Here is an 18,113-nt window from a genome sequence, read left to right as displayed (position 1 = left end):
CACTTCAATGAAGAAACTTAAATCTACAATAGCATTCATAACACAATAAGATGTTTCACTTTTGAAAGAATAAACTTCCAAAGGTTTTTTTATTTTTTTTTTGCAGTATGCGGGCCTCTCACTGTTGTGGCCTCTCCCGTTGCAGAGCACAGGCTCCGGACGCGCAGACTCAGCGGCCATGGCTCACGGGCCCAGCCACTCCGCAGCATATGGGATCTTCCTGGACCGGGGCACGAACCCGTGTCCCCTGCATCGGCAGGCGGACTCTCAACCACTGCGCCACCAGGGAAGCCCCCAAAGGTTTTTTAAATCCATGAATTGAATGAGGAAAAAAGAAAATGACTGGAATAAACTCAGTCTCTTTGAAGCATCTGATGGTGATATACAACTACCATCATTTAACTTGTTGCAAAGTTCTTCTGCTAATTAAACCAGTCTAATAACTATAGCTTCAGTTTTCATTTGTGCAGGTACAGAAGGTGCAGTTCCATGGCAGTCTCTTACGCATGCTTTTATTTAAATCATTTTCAATTCCAAGTTTTCTGCATGTACGAAATTGGAGCAAAAGCTTTAACAGAATGGACTAATTTTAAAATAAACAAATTTGCCTGATACAACGTTTCTTAAGGTTAACTCTAACATGTCATAATAGTTAAGGTTTTGAAGGTAAAGTTTATGGCTTAAAACCTGCAGACATCTCAAACTCAGTGTATGTCCAAAGCTGAACCCACTTTCTTGTCCATCAAGCCTACTCTTCTCTTGTACTTGTACTTCACCAGTCTCCCAAGCTAGAAACTTGAGTCATTGTCACCTCTTTTTCCCTACATCCCAGCAGTTAACAGTCCTGTGGATTTAAATATAGCAAAAATTATTGAATCGACCTCCTCCTCTCCAAATCACTACTTTATGTGTGGAGCCAATCATCTCAAATTCTGACCATTTTAAGAGGCTTCTAGCTTCTCTTACTTCACGCCAATCTACCCTGCACACTACAAGTAGTAAATCTTTTTAAATTATAAAAATATCATTTCAGCCTTGAAATATCTTTGACAGTTAAGTCCCCAGGGGCTACAGGGCAATCCACACTACACAACATGCCACACAATCTGGCCTCAGTTTATCTTTTCAGCTTCGGATTGAAATACTCCTTAAGTCTGTTACATTATGTTTTAGTCACTTTCCCAGCTGTTCCCTAAGTCATATACTTTACCACCACTACTGTTTATGCCTTTCCTTCTGCCTGTGCTCTTCCACGACCTGTGTGTACCTACTCTAATGTAGCAATTAATACGCCATATTATAATTTGCTTGTCAGTTCTTTAGAACAGCAGTCATGCTTTATTCACATTAAAAATATCCAAACCCTACCAATGTGTCAGACATAGCAGGTAAACAATATATGCCCAATACATGATATCCAAACAGTCAGCTACGTACAACAAACAGTTATCTATTTCAATGTTGAATTTCCACCTCAAGTACAAGTTTTAACATAAGAGCTAAAATTAATACTTGAGAAATAACAGATAAAAATAAACTTACAGCCAAAGAAGAGCTGCAGGGACAGGAAAGGCTACAAAGTCAAATATGTTGGTTACTTAGGACCAGAGATAAGGAACAGAGTCAGAAAGAAATTACGAGGCAAGCATGTGGCCTCTGGAGCACTAGGTGGAGAAAGCACACTTCCCCGGAGGCCACAAAATGAGCAGAACGAGCGAGCTGGTCCGTGCGTCCCACGCGGCCAGCCTGTGCGGACGTTCGCAGGGCTGGGCACACACTCGAGGGGTTCTGCTCCGAATAACTCGAATGTCAGGTTCCGGGGCGGCTTGGGCCTTGGGCACCCCACCCTCGACAAGGCGCATCCGACTTTTCCTGTAGCACCGATGGCCTGAGACACGTACCTGGGCACCCCTGCCCGGAATGGGGGCGCCCCGTGGTGCAAAGGGAAGAATCGGTACGTAAAGCGGGGGTGGTGGGAACCGGGGCGGGGGCTCAGGTCAGTGAAGCTAGTACTGGAGCGCCGAGTTCCGGGGACACGCTCCTGCCCTCGCGGTGTGGCTCTCAGATCACCACGGAAACGCGACTGGCCGGGACCAAGGAGGGACCGGAGCCCTGCCTTTCCCCCTCCCCGACTCCACGGTTAGAGAGTCGCCTCCCTTCAGACGCTGGGCGACGGCGGCCGCAGGGAAGCACTGCGTGCCCAGATCAGGCCTCCTCCCGTGACCCCCGGCCCAGGACGGTCCCCTTGGCTCTCACCGAATCCTTTAATGAGCTCGGTGAAGACCCCGGGGTCGCTTTCCATGAGGCACCACTCCCCAGCATTGCCCGTCATGGCCCCGGCCACACGCCGCCCCGCTCCACCTCCGGCTCCGGCACCCCCCCAAATCCAGCCGCCTCCGGCCACTGAGCTCTGCAAACCCGCCGTTGTCTCGTCAACCTCACGTCACCCCGCCTACTTCCCGACAGCCTCCGGGCGCCGTCACCTGCAGCGCGACAGAGCGCGGGAGGACGCTCTAGCCACCCAAGAGACGGCGAAACTCTTTCTGGGCTGCGCAGGACCCGGAGCCGATTCCGAGGGGCCAGGGCCGCCGAGAAAGGGCGGGATTTGGGGCGCCGGAGGAGGGAACATCCGGGACTCTCGCCAGTCTGGGGCGGGGGCGGGGCACGCCCAGGGGGGCGGGGCTCGTTCCCGGGAGCCGAACCGGGAGACCCGGGCGGCGGAGTTGGAGCAGGCGCCACCCCTCAGGCTGACGCGCGTCGTCTTTCGGCGGCGTGGCGCAGCGCTTCTCCCGGTGGCGCGGCGGCTTCGGAGAATCGGCCGCCGGGCACAGGTGAGGACACCGCGGGCGGCCGGCTGGCCGGGGCCCTTTTTGCGGTCTGAGCGGCGCCTGGGTCCGGCCGGTCCTCCGTGGCCCTCACCCCGCATCCCCGCGGCCGAGGCCGGAGCAGACGCTGCGCCGACCAGTCTCCCTCCCCGCCTCCGTGCCCTGCCGTCCTGGGTGGCTGGACCGACACCTCTGCTGGGCCGGGCCCTTCCCGAAGCGGGGATCGCTCCCGCTTGTACTTGCGGAGCTTCCCGCAGGCCGGCGTCCCAGGGGCCCGCTTTCCTCCTCCCCCTCCTCCTCCTCCTTTTCCTCCTCCCGCCGCTGCTGCGCCGAGAGGCGTTGCCCGGCCTCTGGGCTTCGGGAAGAAGGATCTTTGTGAGAAGACCGAGGACGAAATTTGTCCTGGAGGGAATGACGAGGGACAGGAGACGATCCGTCTTGTCGTCGGTGGGGCTGATAGACAAGTGTAAAGGCGCGCGATGCCTCCAAGGCACATGAGGTTGAAAAATGCAGTGTGTTAATCTGAAAATATTTGTAATGGTCCTAAGACTAAAAGATGCGTTAAACCAAAAATGGCTGTCTTCACTAAATCACGAAACCTCATTCACCAGGCCCTTGCACAATAGTAATGTTAAAACTAAAATCTTTCAGAGTAGTAGTGTTTATGCATCACTCCTTAAAGCTCTGACTTCCAAGAAGGGCCCTTGGCTTCCAGGAAAGAAAAAAAAAAACCTTTACTTGGTAAAACTCGGATTCTTTGCTTCTCAAGCAGGAGGACCTGTGCCCTGGAATAAGGGAACCTTGTCCTGCAGGACTATGTGAAGCTACGAAATAAACATGATACATTTTACTGAGATAAAACAGCGGCACAACTTTTATATGAAAACAACCGTGGTTATATTATGGAGTAGAAGCCAAAATGTATGTCAGGGGTTAGATTAAAAAAAAATTTTTGGGGGGGGAAACTTTCTTGAAGTTTGCCCCTGGGAGACTGTGTCTTCAAGCTGGTGGGGGGCGGGAGAGGTATCCGTTCTGTTAAATATATTTAAATGGGAAAGTCTGTGTGGCACAGGAGTCTAGCCTTATTTCCTTATGAACCATGCCTAGAATGAGTGTCATCAGAGCCCAAAGCTGTTTGCAGGAATTTGCCGTATTTTCTTAATCTGCAGTATTGCTGTGAACTTGAAAATGTTTTTGGTGCTAAGTAACTATTGAATACATCAAAACTAACATTTGATACCCAACTGAACGTGGTGCCTATTGTAGAAAGACCAAACTGAAAGTTTAGCCCTTAAAACAACCTATAAGTAATCAGAATGGGGGGGGTGTCAAATTTCTTTAATTATGTTGTTAACATTTAATCCTAAGAGGTCACCTAAAAATCCAGATTTCTGAGTTTTTGAGAAGATCTGGCAATATGAGGCCCAAACTACATGACAGCCAGTTGGTTAAAAGGTGTATTCCTTCAGGATGTCATGCTGTCATGTCTGCTCCAGTTCCTAACCACTTTTTTTTTTTTTTTTGCGGTACGCGGGCCTCTCACTGTTGCGGCCTCTCCCGTTGCAGAGCACAGGCTCCGGACGCGCAGGCTCAGCGGCCATGGCTCACGGGCCCAGCCGCTCCGAGGCGTGTGGGATCCTCCCGGGCCGGGGCACGAACCCGTGTCCCCTGCATCGGCAGGCGGACTCTCAACCACTGCGCCACCAGGGAAGCCCCTTCACCACTTTTTATTGCATCACCCTTGACTTGATTCGCTCATGTCCATTTACCAGTCTGAGTGATACAGCTATCTGAATTTGTGACCCCCGTGTTTGCAGTATTGTTTCTTTCAAACTGTCTTGCTCTCATAGATGTAAGTCAGCTTTGACTCCATTTAAAAAGGAATAAGCTGCAAACTTGTTTGACCTCTTGGGATGAAAGGGAGCCTTTTCAAGTGACAAATGATCAAGAGACTTGGGAAAGATATTTAGATGTGTACATTCAAGAAGAATGTAGGAATCCTTAGAAGTAATATATTATTAGCACTGTTAAACGTTACTATAGATGTTCTAGTTCCAGCGAATAAGAAGAAGAACTAGTGCTATTGCATACTGTGTATTACTGCCATTCACTGGTTTTGCATTCAAAATTAGGGAAAAGAGAAGTGGGCAATGTATAAAATATCCACATCCAATTTCAGAGTGTGGCCGTGTTTTTAATGATATTGTGATCTGTTTGATTTCCTCTCAAAATTTTGATTTATAGACATTTAATACATCTTTAGCTGTATTACATTTCCTTGGAGGGTTGTTGCTTTAAGAGCACCGAACAGGTCAGGCCAACCGAAAGAAGAATTAACTATCTTTTGTTTGTTTGTTTGTTAATCTGGATTTACAACACTTGATTATTCAGGAGTGGATTAATTGATGACCAGGCTTTGACCTCACTCACTGCCCAACTGCCTTCTAAACCACTGACACTGGAGCTTAAGCTTTGAGAAGGGTGATGATAACATTTGGGGAAGGAAGAAATTAAGGTCCTGTATATGTATGTCTGTGTGTATCTCAAATTTCTTTCTAAAGACAAATATAAAAAATGTAGGGTTAAATATCACTTAAATGCTTATCTATTTAAATAACTTTCCAAATATATTTCACCTAGCCAATTTTTAATTTTTTTTAATAACAGATTTTTGAGATAGAATTCACACATCACATTCAGTGGGTTTTAGTATATTCACAGAGTTGTGTAACAGTCACCACTATCTAATTTCAGAACATTTTCATCACCCCTAAAGAAACCCTCTACCACTTTGGAGAACAATCTAGCAGGTCCTCAAAAGGTTAAATATAGAGATATCATATGATGCAACATTTTACATTCCACTAGCAGTATATGAAGGTTCTAATTTCTCCAAATCCTCGCCAACACTTATTATTGTCATTTTGATTATTGCCATTCTAGTAGGTGTGAAGTGGTATCTCATTGCAGTTTTGATTTGCATTTCCCTGATGACCAATGATATTCAGCATCCATTTTTGTGTTTGTTGGCCATTTGTATACCTTCTTTGAAGGCATACCTATATAGGGTCTTTGCCTATTTTTTAATTGGGTTATTTATCATTTTATTATTTAGTTATGAGTTCTTTATATATTATAGACACAAATTCCTTATCATATGTATGATTTGCAACTATTTTCTCCCATTCCATGGGATGTCTTTTTTGCTTGCTTTGTGGTGTCTTTTGGAACACAGTTTTAAATTCTGATGAAGTCCAGTCTATCGGTTTTTTTCTTTTGTCACTTACAGCTTTGGTGTCTGTATTTTGAGATCAGCTCAGTTCAGTTCCAGAGTTAGCATCAGATCCCCCAAGTGAAAGGGCAGGATCCCAAACAGATTGCCCTTACTTCAGACAACAGCTTCAAATAAGGTCCCAGTCCACCCAACTAGGCTTCTTCCCACAATGCGCTCAGGGTCAGTAATTCACTAGAATGACTCAACTCCCTAAAAGCACCATCCTTATGATTACAGTTTTTATAAAGGATGCAACTCAGGCACAGCCAAATGGAAGACCCGCTCAGGCCAAAATCTGGAGGCAGTAGAGGGATTCCTTCTGTTTGTAGAATCCTGGTACATCACAGTCCCAGCACATCAGTGTTCACCAACTCGGAGTCTCTCCTGAACTTCTTTTTTTTAAGATTTATTTATTATTTATTTATTTTATTTTATTTATTTTTGGCTGCATCGGGTCTTAGTTGCGGTGTGTGGGATCCTCATTGAGGCACGCGGGATCTTTCGTTGGGGCGCGTGGGCTCTTCATTGTGGCGCTCAGACCTCTCTAGTTGTGGCATGCGGGTTTTCTCTCTCTACTTGTGGTGTGCAGGTTCCAGAGCGAGTGGGCTCTGTAGTTTGCGGCACTCGGGCTCAGTAGTTGTGCCGCACAGGCTTAGTTGCCCCGCGGCATAAGGGAGCTTAGTTCCCTGACCAGGGATCAAACCCATGTCCCTTACATTGCAAGGTGGATTCTTTACCACTGGACCACCAGGGAAGTCCCTCCACTGTACTTTGTTGTCCAGAGTTTGTATGTGGGGTTTCATGACTAGGCATGATTGATTAATTCATTGACCCTGTGGTTGAGGTAAGTCACCTGCCTTCCTTCCCTCCTGGGAGGTTGATCTGGCCTAAAGTTCCAACCTTCTAATCAGATGATTGGTCTTTATGGTGACCCCCAACTGGAAGCGATCCAAAGACCCAGGATGAGTCACCTCATTAGCATAACAAAGATACTCCCATCAATCAGGATATTTCAAGTTTTTTTTTTATTAACTCTTTTTAAATTGAATAAAAGATTCTTTAAATTCTATAGTGCTTTACAGTTTTCAGAAGTTTCACACATATGATTTCATATAGTCCCATAATAACCCTTTTTTTTAAGCCTCTACCCCTATATTTCCCCTTCCCTCTTCCTTCTCCCCACTGTAACCACTAGTTTGTTCTCTGTATCTGTGAGTCCGCTTCTTTTTTGTTTTATTCACCAGTTTGTTGTATTTTTTAGATTCTGCATGTGATACCATACAGTATTTGTCTTTCTCTGACTTATTTCACTTAGCATAATGCCCTCCAAGTCCATCCATGTTGCTGCAAATGGCAAAATTTCGTTCTTTTTTATAGCTGAGTAGTATTCCATTGTGTATGCATATACCACATCTTATTTATTCATTCATCTGTTGATGGACACTAAGGTTGCTTCCATACCTTGGCAATTGTAAGTAACGCTGCTATGAACATTGGGTGCATGTATCTTTTCGAGTTAGTTTTTTTGTTTTTTTCGGATATAAACCCAAAGTGGTATGTGAAGCCCTGTGAGAACCATGGACAAAAATCAGATATTCTTCTTTTTTTTTAATACAATTTTTAAAGTTTACAAATTATTCATTTAACAAATATGACTGATAAGCAGGAATAGCCAGGTTGAAGTAACACCAGAAAGAGTGTGTTTTGTTAAAATCTAAAGGAGAGGCCAGCAATGTCAAAAAATTTCTACTGGAATTAGCAATTAATGTTATCTATCTTTGAGAAGGCTCTTAGCCTTTTTGGATTGAAAGGCAGAGGTAAACGCCATATTGAAAAGGGGGTACAAATACATAGAAAAAGCAACATCCACTGCACCAGGAGTTTCAGCCTGTGCTGTACTCAGTCACTATAAATCAGTCCATAATGACGAATGTAATATGATCATTTCGTCTCTGACACCACCTGAAGCCTGGGCCTGTGCTGACATAAACTACTTTATGTCAGCGCTTTATTTGGAATATTGACACTGCTGTTTCCAGCACAATTCAAATCACTGTCCCCCTTAGCCACATTCACAATGTGAGGCTTTCTTCCCAGCACTTATCTCTGCACCATTGTGTGTTCCCCCCTCTGAGACCCAGTCTGTCATTGCTCCCTAACTCACCCAATTTACCCGCATTGACTCCCTCAAACGGATCATTACCCATAACCTTCACCCTTAGTGGAGGAGACACCTCTTCTGCTGTCAAGGGCTAGTCTCAGCCTGGATGCTCTGAAGCTTCTTTCAGGGATCTCATTCCCTCACTTACGCCCTTTCTCTGCTGACTTCACCTCTCCAAATTGAAGTTTGAACCTCAACCTCAGTGTCCTCTCATCTGAAAAGGTAAAAAGATTTTTCCTCTAGCTCCTGCCTTCTCTCTTACCTTCCCTTTAGAACGTTGCTTCTGTGCGAGAGTAGTCTACCTGTGAAGTCTCTTCATCGCTGCATGCCCTCCTGACCTCACTAGAATCAAGCTATTTCTCACAGCGCCCAACTGCGATTGCCTTTCCTCGGCATTCCTATTGCCAACTTCAGCCTTACTTGATTGCTGAGCATTTGACATTACCAGCCATTCACTCCGTGAAATTCTCTTCCTTGTGGTCTACGATACCACTCTCTCCTGATTTTAAGTCTATGTGCCTCTCCTTCCCTTTCTTCTTTAAAGGGCCCTTTTCTCCTTAGCTATTTTTTAATTGTTAATACTCACCAGGATTCTGTCTTTAGCCTTCCCCACAGTATATAAACATGCTGAAGCTTGTATCATCTTGAAAACAAAATATCTTTTACCTGTGTTCCTCTTTAAGCTACTACCTTACCTGTCAACATTTCTTCGCAGTATATTTAGTTCCTTTTCTAAAATTTAAAGACACAGAGCAAGATTTCATATACCCCTTCCTGGAATGTGCTCCCCAAACTTTATATGCCAGTTTTTCAGTCTTCCTGGATTATTGAGACAGCATTATTTTATCTTCTCTGCTCATTCACTTTTCTGTTAAAGCACTTGATTACAGTTTGCTTTGTATTATGTATAAATTTCTACCTCATCAAATAGACTGTGATTTCCCTGAGGGCAGGAAAAAAAGTTTTAGAAATCTTTTTAATGGAACAGAAACCTCCTTCACCCCTTACACACAGTATGCAGTAAATGCTGGTTGAGGATTTTTTGTTGGTTGTTTGCCATGGGGAGAAGCCCAGTGCACTGTAGTGGCCCAGGCAGGAAACCTGAAGATCAACAGCTGTCCTATAGTGAGAGAAGCGGTGGACCGATAAAGTAGTGGATGATTGTGGTTACTCCCTTTGGAGGAGAAAAAGGGATATTGCTGCCAGACAGCTAGTTCTAGTAGCTTCAGAGATAATGCAAGGAGGAAAATGTGGGTAGTCACAGATGAAGTAAACTATAAATGAGCACGGTTGATACAGGATGTTAATCAGTTAACATGCTCTCAGCTACAGGTAACAGAAAACTTACCAATGGCTTAAACAATAAGGATATACTTATAATATATTAGGACATTTCTAAGTAGGGCAGTTACAGGTAACTTGATGATATCAATGACCCAGATTCCGTCTTTTTTTTTTTTTCTTTCTGGTGCTTCCATCCTTATAAATTAGTTTGTCTTCTTAAAGTGGCACCCCCCATGGCTCAAGATATTGACACCACTTCAGGCATCATGTGCAGATGAGTATGTCAAGGCAGAAAGGGGACCATTCCTTTTTAAGAGCCCAAGCCCCTTTTTAAGAAGGAGGAAAACCTCATAAGTATAACCAGCAGACTTATTATGTCTCACTGGTGGGAGTTGTGATACTTGCCCAATACCTGTACCAGTCACATGGCAAGAGGAATGAGAGCATCACCTGGGGACTTGTGATAAGTATGAATGCTTAGGCCTCAACCAGACATACTGAACTATGAAAGAAACTTCGGGGCAGGCTGGGGGCGGGTGTGGGGGAGGGTGGAACCCATCATCTTGTGTTTTAACTAGCACTTAAAGTAATTTTGATGCATGCAGAGTTTGAGAACACTGGCTTAGAGCAATCAAGATTCATCCTTTGGGGCTGGGAAATGTCCCCTGAAGGGCATTCCTACCAGAAAGAGGATAAGACAAGGGGGAAGGGAGGAACAGATGTTGGATACACAATCAAAAATGTCTACACTGTTATTCAGGAAGTAAAGGGAGCGTCAGCCCCCTGTCTATGTCAGTGACTATTGCCGCCCCTTGTATTCTCCTCCATCTGGTCCTGTAGACTCCATGCTGAACTGCCTGCTCAGTCTCTGAAGCAACAAGCTATACCTCAAAAATACGACTTCTTAGCTTTTGCTTCTGATCGTTATACCACCAGTTACTGAGCTTCAGAAATATTTTTAAATTAAAAGATTTCATGGCAGATTTCAATGAGCATAGATTAATAAATAATTTTCCTTTTTAGAATTTTCTTGTTTCTAGCTAAAATAACATTTTGCTTTTTGACAGTTTCCTAGAAGACAAAAAAATGGAGGAATTGGTAAACCAAATGCAGCCACTGAATGAGAAGCAGATAGCCAATTCTGAAGACGGTTATGTGTGGCAAGTCACTGATATGAATCGGCTGCAGCGGTTCTTGTGTTTTGGTTCTGAAGGTGGGACTTACTCTATCAAAGAACAGAAGTTGGGCCTTGAGAATGCTGAAGCTTTAATTAGATTGATTGAAGATGGCAGAGGATGTGAAGTGATACAGGAAATAAAGACATTTAGTCAAGAAGGCAGAACTGCAAAGCAGGAGCCTATGCTCTTTGCCCTCGCCATTTGTTCCCAGTGTTCTGACATAAGCACAAAACAAGCCGCTTTCAAAGCTGTTTCTGAAGTTTGTCGCATTCCTACACATCTCTTTACTTTTATACAATTTAAGAAAGATCTAAAGGAAAGCATGAAATGTGGCATGTGGGGTCGCGCCCTCCGGAAGGCCGTAGCAGACTGGTACAATGAAAAAGGTGGCATGGCCCTTGCCCTGGCCGTCACAAAATATAAACAAAGAAATGGCTGGTCTCACAAAGATCTGTTAAGATTGTCGCATCTTAAACCTTCCAGTGAAGGTAAGCGTAAGATCTTCATGCGGGGGGTGAGGTGCCGATATCCAACAAATAGCAAATTTATATTTAACATAAGAAAGTTGTGTAATATTTTCTAGAAATAGCCTTTAATTCTCAGAACACATTGATTAATTCATGTATGTTTAATGCCAACCTGGAATTAAACACCTAGACATTAATGATCAAGAATCAAATGACAGATTTGCAGCTTGATATTCTAAATCTTAAAATGTCACCATGCTAACTAGAATGCTCACCCCCTTGATTATGGACTATGAAAGCAGCATGGATATGATTAAAGTTGTAGGAATCAAAACGGCTCCTAGCCAATAGATGGCAGATAGCCAGGCTGTACTGCTTTAGCCCCTTTTCTCCCTCCCTGTCTTCCTAGGACATATGTTCCGTGGAACCTAAAGGCCACCCAAAGTAGTGCTGAACTTAACGAGTCAGGATGGTAGTTGTCTCCACGCGGTCAGCCAGGGGTCATGGTGACTTGGGGCAGTTTTTCTATGTCTGTGGGAAGAGACTTTTGAAAAGTTAGTTGGGTCTACAATGACTCTAGTCCTTCTTAGAAGGGAAATAAGAAAAACTTTTGAACGGGAATAATTTTAAGTGTGAACTTTCACAAAATGAACATGTCCAAATTTGACATTTTTTTTTTTACAGCAGAAGTGAAACTTGAAAAGACAGCCCCTCAGATGGGTTCAAATTTCAGTTCTACTTATTACTTTGTGTCCTTACACCAAGTAACTTAACCTTTCTGAGTTTCTGTATCTTCATCTATTAAAAAAGTTAGAAAAGGAATAACTCTTAAAATTATGGTAACTAAATGTGATAGTGTGTATTACAATACTTCCACAGTTCCTGGCACGGAGTAAAGGGCAGTGTCGGTTCTCTCCCCTCCCTCCCACATAGCTTGTGTAATGATACCTTCATACATAGTATCTCCTCAGTAATTCTTAATTTATCCCTTGTTTTTTTAAATTACAAATGGACTTTTTCAAATGAAGTTTGAGCAGTAAATTACTGCAAACATTTATGTATATAAACACGTTTATATTTTGATTTTTTATTAGAAATTGCATGCTTGTTTTATTTACTTATTCATTCATTCATTCATTCATTCATTCCACACGCAGCTTGTGGCATCTTAGTTCCCTGACCTGGGATTGAACCTGCACCCTCGGCAGTGAAAGCACGAATCCTACCATGGGACTGCCAGGGAATTCCCTACATGCTTGTTTTAAAGTAGCTGGATAATACAAAAAAATATAATGCAGAAAGTAGTCCTGCCCTTCAAAAGAAATCACTATACATAGGTTGTATATTACTCCCGATTTTTCCTAAATATGTTTTATTTTTTTTAATTTTATATACCTTCTTTATTTCAGTTAAAAGTATATTGATTTTTTTCAGGTCAGTAGAAATAATTGCATGTGTGCCATTATATGAATATAATTTATGTAGCTAGTCTCTTACTGATAACAGCTAAGTAGCTTCTGGGTTTTTTATACTATTAAAAAAATACTACAGTGAAAAAACGTGGTTAATATAAATGTTTCTATAATTTCTGTAATGCTTAAATCCACAAAGAGTATGTGAAAGTGGCCCCTTTCCACACATTTGAACACTGACTCTTTACCAGTGTTTTTTAATCTTTGCCAATGATAGGTAAAAAATTTTATCTTGTTATTTGAATTTATGTATTTGGGCGAAAGCTCAACTTTTCATGTGCTTATTGATTATATTTTTCATGGATTATATTGTATCTTTTTTTTAATCTATCAAGTTGCTGTTTTTAATATTATAAAAATAGCAATAATTATAGTCACCATTCATTCAACAAATATTTATTGAGCACCTACTGTAGATGGGGCACTGTTCTCAGAAGTTGGAATACCAAGTATAGGAATTAATAATTTATTATTATATGCATTGTATGCACTTTTCCCCCATTTTTTTTTTTCTTTGTCTTTTCGTTTTTTGATGGAGGGGGTTTCTGGCACAGTGAAGTTTGGAATTTTCATGTAATCAAACTTATCTGCCTTTGTTAGTACGTTTTTATTTTATGTTAGGTTTAGAAAGGCTATTTCCAACCTAAAGTCATAAAAATACCTGTGTTTTTTTTCCCTAACATATTCATGGCTTAATTTTTTTAACTTGAAAAATTTCTTTAAATTTTTGCTCCAGTTTGAGGAGGCTGTAGGCATCCAGCTTTATTTGTCTGTTGAGACACTATGTGGTGGTGTGGGCCTAAGTGCTAGTTCAAATTTGAAAAATTAGTTTCTGAATTTGTGCAAATAGTTATTCTAGTTTTGAATTCTTGGTCTATAAATTGAGAAATTAGTAGATATTCCCTAAACTTAGTCCCACACATAGGATTCTTCAATTCTAGATTTTTGAGGGCAGAACTCATACTTGAAACCTTGTAATAATAGCAATATGTTTAGGTGTAGAAGATCTTTAGGCTTCTCAGAGCCTAGTGTTTGGAAACAAACTCTTAAGTTACCAAGTAAGTAACTGATATGTGTATTTAAACAGATAAAACAATTCAAAGCGTGATTCAACTAATCACGTGTTTATTGTGTACCTACTGTGTGGCCAACACAATTCTAGGACTTGAGGAAGATAAAGATAATAATAAGACAGACTTTCTGAAAGTTTTTTTTTTTTAAATAAATTAATTTATTTTTGGCTGCGTTGGGTCTTCGTTGCTGCGCACGGGCTTTCTTTAGTTGTGGTGAGCGGGGGCTTCTCCATTGCAGTGTACGGGCTTCTCATTGTGGTGGCTTCTCCTGTTGAGGAGCACGGGTCCTAGGCACTCAGGTTTTAGAAAGCACAGCCTCAGTAGTTGTGGCACATGGGCTTAGTTGCTCCGCGGCATGTGGGATCTTCCCGGACCAGGGCTCAAACCCGTGTCCCCTGTGTTGGCAGGCAGATTTGTAACCACTGCGCCACCAGGGAAGCCCCGAAAGTTTTATTTTCGTTGGAAAGAATAGAAAACATGCTCACATGAAACATTAACTCATTTAAGGCAATGTAATATTTTGTACTAAGATCTGTAAGATAGCAAGAGTCACGATAATTTAGAAGTTCCTGCATGTTAGTACTAACTTTTGATCAAGTTATTTAAATTAGAGTTCAGAAATAGCACATAGGCTCAATCTGCCTTAGAGATGTATTTTATTTGGCCTGCACTATATTTTAGGAAAAAATGAACTCTTTCGCAACATCACATAAAAATCCATATTGTACCTTCTTTTGAAAACACGGTTTTTTGGCAGCAGTGAGCCAATATTTCACTAAAACATTTGTCAGGGCATTCTCTCTTTAGTTCACCACAGTGCTAACCACTCTCTCTTCTGTCAGTGGCCTCGTTCATTTATTTACTTTACCTACCCCCATAGACCCTGGAATTTAATAATTCAGTCTGTCCCCTCCCCCCCTTTTACAGAAGTGGAAACTAAGGCCTAGAAAGATCACACAGCCATTTATTGACAACATGTAAGCTAGAACCCAGGTTTCCTCACCGCCCCCCAACTGAAAGCTCTTTCAGCTATTGAAAGGAATTGTAGAAGAAATGAACACATTATTTTCCCTTTTTAAAAAATTTGGCCTGTAATACTTTCTCAGATATTTAAAAAAAAATCACAAATTACCTACCTACCTGTCTACTTCCACTTATCTCTACAATTTATAAATGCATATTTATTTAGCAGCTAAAGGGGCAAGTGAATATGAGATTAATTGAGGTAGATCTGTACTTTTGTGAGTTCTGAGATTGTGGACCTGAGATAGGCACTGTGTACCAAAGGTTCTAATGCTAGTGCTTCAAAAAATAAATAAAAGCTCCATAACGAAATGACTTAGGATATTGGAGCTTTTCCTCCAAAGTCTCATGTTGAAGCAGTTATGAGGGAATAGGCAAAATTAGCAGACTCCATTGGCTTAAATGTGTTTGTAATATCATAGAAAGTAGCATGTCGGTTTAAACTCCCGTGTATCTAGATGTGCCTTTCACATAATGCGTTCTCCATAACATGTCCTGTTCTTTAACTTATAATCCTACATGCCTTTTTAATTCTTTGTTAAAGGACTTGCTATTGTTACCAAATATATTACAAAGGGCTGGAAAGAGGTCCATGAAATGTATAAAGAAAAAGCACTTTCTGTGGAGACTGAGAAATTATTAAAGTATCTGGAGGCTGTAGAGAAAGTGAAGCGCACAAAAGATGAACTGGAAGTCATTCATCTGATAGAAGAGCACAGACTGGTTAGGGAGCATCTCCTAACAAATCACTTGAAGTCTAAAGAGGTAAGCAAATTATAATATGTTAAAGCATGTGATTAAACACGAGGAACTTACGCTGTGTATTAAAAGGATAAATTGTGAGTAATGCTTTTAAAAAATAATACTTAAAAAAATTAATACTTAAAAAAAAATTTTTTTTTTTTGCCCCACCACACAGTTTGCAGGGTCTTAGCTCCCCAACCAGGGATTGAACCTGAGCCCCAGCAGTGAAAGTACTGAGTCCTAACCACTGGACTGCCAGGGGATTTCCTAAAAAAAGTAATTTAAATATATCTTAAAATTAACGTTTATTTAAAACACGTAACACAATGCCCAGATGTAGCTGGCATTTTATAAATATTAGTTTCACTCCAGAAAATGTGCTGGTTAATTTGCCTCACTAATTAAAATAAATAAATAAAATTCTTATATGCAATTCCTTTACAAAATATACGTCACTTTCTTACCCTAGTAAAGAGCAAGTTATTTTATTTGATGAGCCTTTGACCAGTTCACACCAATTTTTATTTAGAACGTGCTCTGAACCCCAAAAGAAATACTTAGTCTATGTTATTAATTGATACAACAATGTTATACATTTACCCTTAATTCCTTATATTTCTACCTGTGTTATTGCAATAGGTATGGAAGGCTTTGTTACAAGAAATGCCTCTTACAGCATTACTAAGGAATCTTGGAAAGATGACTGCTAATTCAGTGCTTGAACCAGGAAACTCAGAAGTGTCTTTAGTATGTGAAAAGCTGTGTAATGAAAAACTGTTAAAAAAGGTAAGCATTACCTTTGTTAAATATTACTAATTGAAAAAGTTGGCTCCTAAATTTTGGAAATGCGGTTGGCACATTTTTTAGGTATTCAGAGACCAAGTTGCACTGACTCTTAAATCTAAGATTAATATGTCCTCATTTTTCTCTTTTCTTTATGAAATAGATTTATTAGCCATAATAACAAAAATCTAAAAGAAATAGTTACTGTTTTTCACTTGAATTTGACATTTGCTTTCTGTCTTGGTTGTGTTTCTAGGCTCGTATACATCCATTTCATGTTTTAATTGCATTAGAAACTTACAAAACAGGTCATGGGCTCAGAGGAAAACTGAAGTGGCGCCCTGATGAAGAAATTTTGCAAGCTTTGGATGCCGCTTTTTACAAAACATTTAAGGTAATGGTTTGATTTTCATTTTAAAACAAAAGACCCAGTTAGGATATAATATCACATTTTAAAGATGATATTAGTAGTTTAACCATTTTTGATTAGATATTCATTTGTTTTTTTCTTAGTTCATGTGAAAATGAATATATAATTAACATTGTAAGCTTATGAATAAAGTACTTCTCTCTACCTTTGGACAACAACCAGTTATCCTAAGATCATTTTGATAAGTTTTAAGGTACCAAATTAAAAACTTTGCATTCCTCTGGAGCCCTGTGACTTGGTCCTCTGTCCTCTGTTTTTCCGTTAATCAGTAGTAGATCTCTTCTGTCTTGATAGGAAGTAATTTTTTTAGGAATGGTAAATTTTATGTTATTTGTATTTTACCACAAAAAACTTTCTTGCTAGAAATTCCCAGTTTACTTCATGTGGAAAGATTTAAAATAAATGAAGATCATAACTTCTTTAAATTACTAAATAGGCCGTCTTATTTCCTTTGTTTTACCTCTAGTAAAAGCTAAGCATTTGTAATTGTCAATTGGTAAATCAAATATCAGGCCTTTTATCTTAGTCTTTTGAATGAAAATTAAGTAAATATGATTCGTTAGAAATTTAATATACTTATCATTTCTTTGATTGCTTTTAATGATTGTTTGGTTTTGTTTTCTCTTTAGACAGTTGAGCCAGCTGGAAAGCGTTTCTTACTGGCAATTGATGTCAGTGCTTCTATGAACCAAAGAGTTTTGGGTAGTGTACTCAACGCTAGCACAGTAGCCGCAGCAATGTGCATGGTGAGAACACCTAAGACAATTTAGGATTTTGCCACCCTAAAAATGTTTACCCTGGGACAAAACTATAAAGTTGAATATGATCAAGAATTATGTTTTTGCTTGTTTTAAGCAAAGCTTTAAGTATTATATATATACTTGGGTATACTTGTATATACTTTTATACTTAGGTATATACAATATCGTAGGTATATTGAAAAAGCATGTCTAAAGAAAAGTCAGAGTAGAAATTTTAATTTTACAACAACAGATTAAATATTACCAGTATTTTTAAGGAAATAGATAATGCTTAGAGAAATTATTAATGAATATAAACGTTAAAAGATCAGGAACTAATAATAACAGGAGACTTGTTCTAGCCTGACTCTGTCACTGAATAACAAGTATATGAACCATAGGCGAGCTTCTTGGCTTCTCATCTGTGGGTTTATTCCTTATTTAATAAAACGAGAAGAATAATATATACTCTATTTGCTTCAAAGGATTGTTGTGAAAACCAGTTTCCTTATAAGAGTTTGTGAAAGTACTTTGAAAGTTATACCACTGTTACTATATAGTTTCCAAACACAGTAATATAAGTTTAGAAATAAAAGTAAGCATCATAGGGTATTTTCTTTTAAAGATGAACTTCAAGATACTGTATTTGTTTCCCCCAA

The 18,113-nt window shown here is 40.6% G+C and overlaps 2 protein-coding genes across 9 annotated transcripts in view; one reads left to right on the top strand and one right to left on the bottom strand.

Annotated features, from left to right (window-relative positions):
- UCHL5 (ubiquitin C-terminal hydrolase L5) overlaps positions 1 to 2,477 on the bottom strand; it is a 44,577-nt gene extending 42,100 nt beyond the window's left edge. For all 5 annotated transcript variants that reach the window (XR_003436122.1, XM_027122168.1, XM_027122166.1 and 2 more), the window contains exon 1: positions 2,257 to 2,477. Coding sequence is in view for 4 of the 5 variants with exons in the window: in XM_027122168.1 (XP_026977969.1) it covers positions 2,257 to 2,332 (76 nt within the window). In the remaining variant the exon portion in view is untranslated. The remainder of the gene's footprint in view (positions 1 to 2,256) is intronic.
- RO60 (Ro60, Y RNA binding protein) overlaps positions 1,544 to 18,113 on the top strand; it is a 20,563-nt gene continuing 3,993 nt past the window's right edge. Inside the window, exons 1-7 of one of the 4 annotated variants that reach the window (XM_027122163.1) lie at positions 2,700 to 2,831; positions 3,598 to 3,746; positions 10,612 to 11,210; positions 15,302 to 15,522; positions 16,141 to 16,287; positions 16,541 to 16,678; positions 17,344 to 17,460. In XM_027122163.1, coding sequence (XP_026977964.1) covers positions 10,631 to 11,210; positions 15,302 to 15,522; positions 16,141 to 16,287; positions 16,541 to 16,678; positions 17,344 to 17,460 — 1,203 coding nt within the window. In that variant the 5' untranslated portion in view covers positions 2,700 to 2,831; positions 3,598 to 3,746; positions 10,612 to 10,630. Of the gene's footprint in view, positions 1,955 to 2,657; positions 2,832 to 3,597; positions 3,747 to 7,558; positions 8,483 to 10,611; positions 11,211 to 15,301; positions 15,523 to 16,140; positions 16,288 to 16,540; positions 16,679 to 17,343; positions 17,461 to 18,113 lie in introns of those variants that run through there. The other 3 variants (XM_027122165.1, XM_027122161.1, XM_027122164.1) reach the window with 3 other exon arrangements.

Source organism: Aethalodelphis obliquidens, unplaced genomic scaffold (assembly GCF_003676395.1).
Source record: "Aethalodelphis obliquidens isolate GAN/ISIS:26980383/991018 unplaced genomic scaffold, ASM367639v1 scaffold24, whole genome shotgun sequence".
In the NCBI taxonomy this organism is placed as follows: domain Eukaryota; kingdom Metazoa; phylum Chordata; class Mammalia; order Artiodactyla; family Delphinidae; genus Aethalodelphis; species Aethalodelphis obliquidens.
The sequence above is the reverse complement of the archived record's forward strand: the minus strand, read 5'-3'. Positions and strand labels throughout refer to the sequence as shown.